The sequence below is a fragment of the Octopus bimaculoides genome, chromosome 24 (assembly GCF_001194135.2).
Source record: "Octopus bimaculoides isolate UCB-OBI-ISO-001 chromosome 24, ASM119413v2, whole genome shotgun sequence".
Classification (NCBI taxonomy): Eukaryota; Metazoa; Mollusca; class Cephalopoda; order Octopoda; family Octopodidae; genus Octopus; species Octopus bimaculoides.
The window spans coordinates 30235086-30235957 of NC_069004.1; the positions used below are offsets into that span (position 1 = coordinate 30235086).

Here is an 872-nt window from a genome sequence, read left to right on the forward strand (position 1 = left end):
TTCAGTTTCCGTCTACCAAATCCACTCACAAGGCTTTGGTCGGCCCGAGGCTATAGTAGAAGACACTTGCCCAAGGTGCCACGCAGTGGGAATGAACCCGGAACCATGTGGTTGGTAAGCAAGCTACTTACCACACAGCCACTCCTGCGCCTATATATATATATATATCAAGTGTGGTATATCAGGTTTGCCACAAAGCCATAAAATAATTTCCAAACATTAATGTTTTTTGTCTCTCTTTTATTTTTGAAGCCACCAGTTTCAGCTAAAGTGGAAAAAAGGATTCCACGTCAAAATATGCCACCAAAAGGTAGAAAGGCATTGAAGGAAGTGTAAGTATTTCTAATATTTTTGATGATGTTGCTAATTCCATTGTCACTGTTGTTGTTGTTGATCCCAAAGTTAGCTTCAAGCTATGTATATTTATATCCATGTGTCTGTTTATATAGCAAACACATATATACACACACATGCTTACGGCCATATTACGTTGAAAGCACCGGTCCTCGTCCGATCACCGAAGTTAAGCAACATTGAGCCTAGTTAGTACTTAGATGGGTGACCGCTTGGGAAACCTAGGTGCTGTAAGCATTTCTTACTTGTGGAGGCGCAACAACCCAGTGGTTAGGGCAGCAGACTCATGGTCATAGGATCGCGGTTTCGATTCCCAGACCGGGCGTTGTGAGTGTTTATTGAGCGAAAACACCTAAAGCTCCACGAGGCTCCGGCAGGGGATGGTGGCGAACCCTGCTGTACTCTTCCACCGCAAGTTTCACTCTTACTTCCTGTTTCTGTTGTGCCTGTAATTCGAAGGGTCAGCCTTGTCACACTGTGTCACGCTGAATATCCCCGAGAAGTACATTAAGAGTACA

General features: G+C 44.2%; 1 protein-coding gene and 1 non-coding gene across 2 annotated transcripts in view; both read left to right on the top strand.

Annotated features, from left to right (window-relative positions):
* The window catches only part of LOC106877111 (uncharacterized), a 13877-nt gene extending 13541 nt beyond the window's left edge, over positions 1 to 336 (top strand). Inside the window, exon 6 of the mRNA XM_052976291.1 lies at positions 253 to 336. Coding sequence (XP_052832251.1) covers positions 253 to 336 — 84 coding nt within the window. The remainder of the gene's footprint in view (positions 1 to 252) is intronic.
* A 136-nt stretch (positions 337 to 472) lies between these two features.
* LOC128250731 (5S ribosomal RNA) lies at positions 473 to 591 on the top strand. Its single transcript, XR_008266731.1, has one exon. It is a non-coding gene; the product is annotated as a 5S ribosomal RNA (ribosomal RNA).
* Positions 592 to 872: the final 281 nt, after the last annotated feature.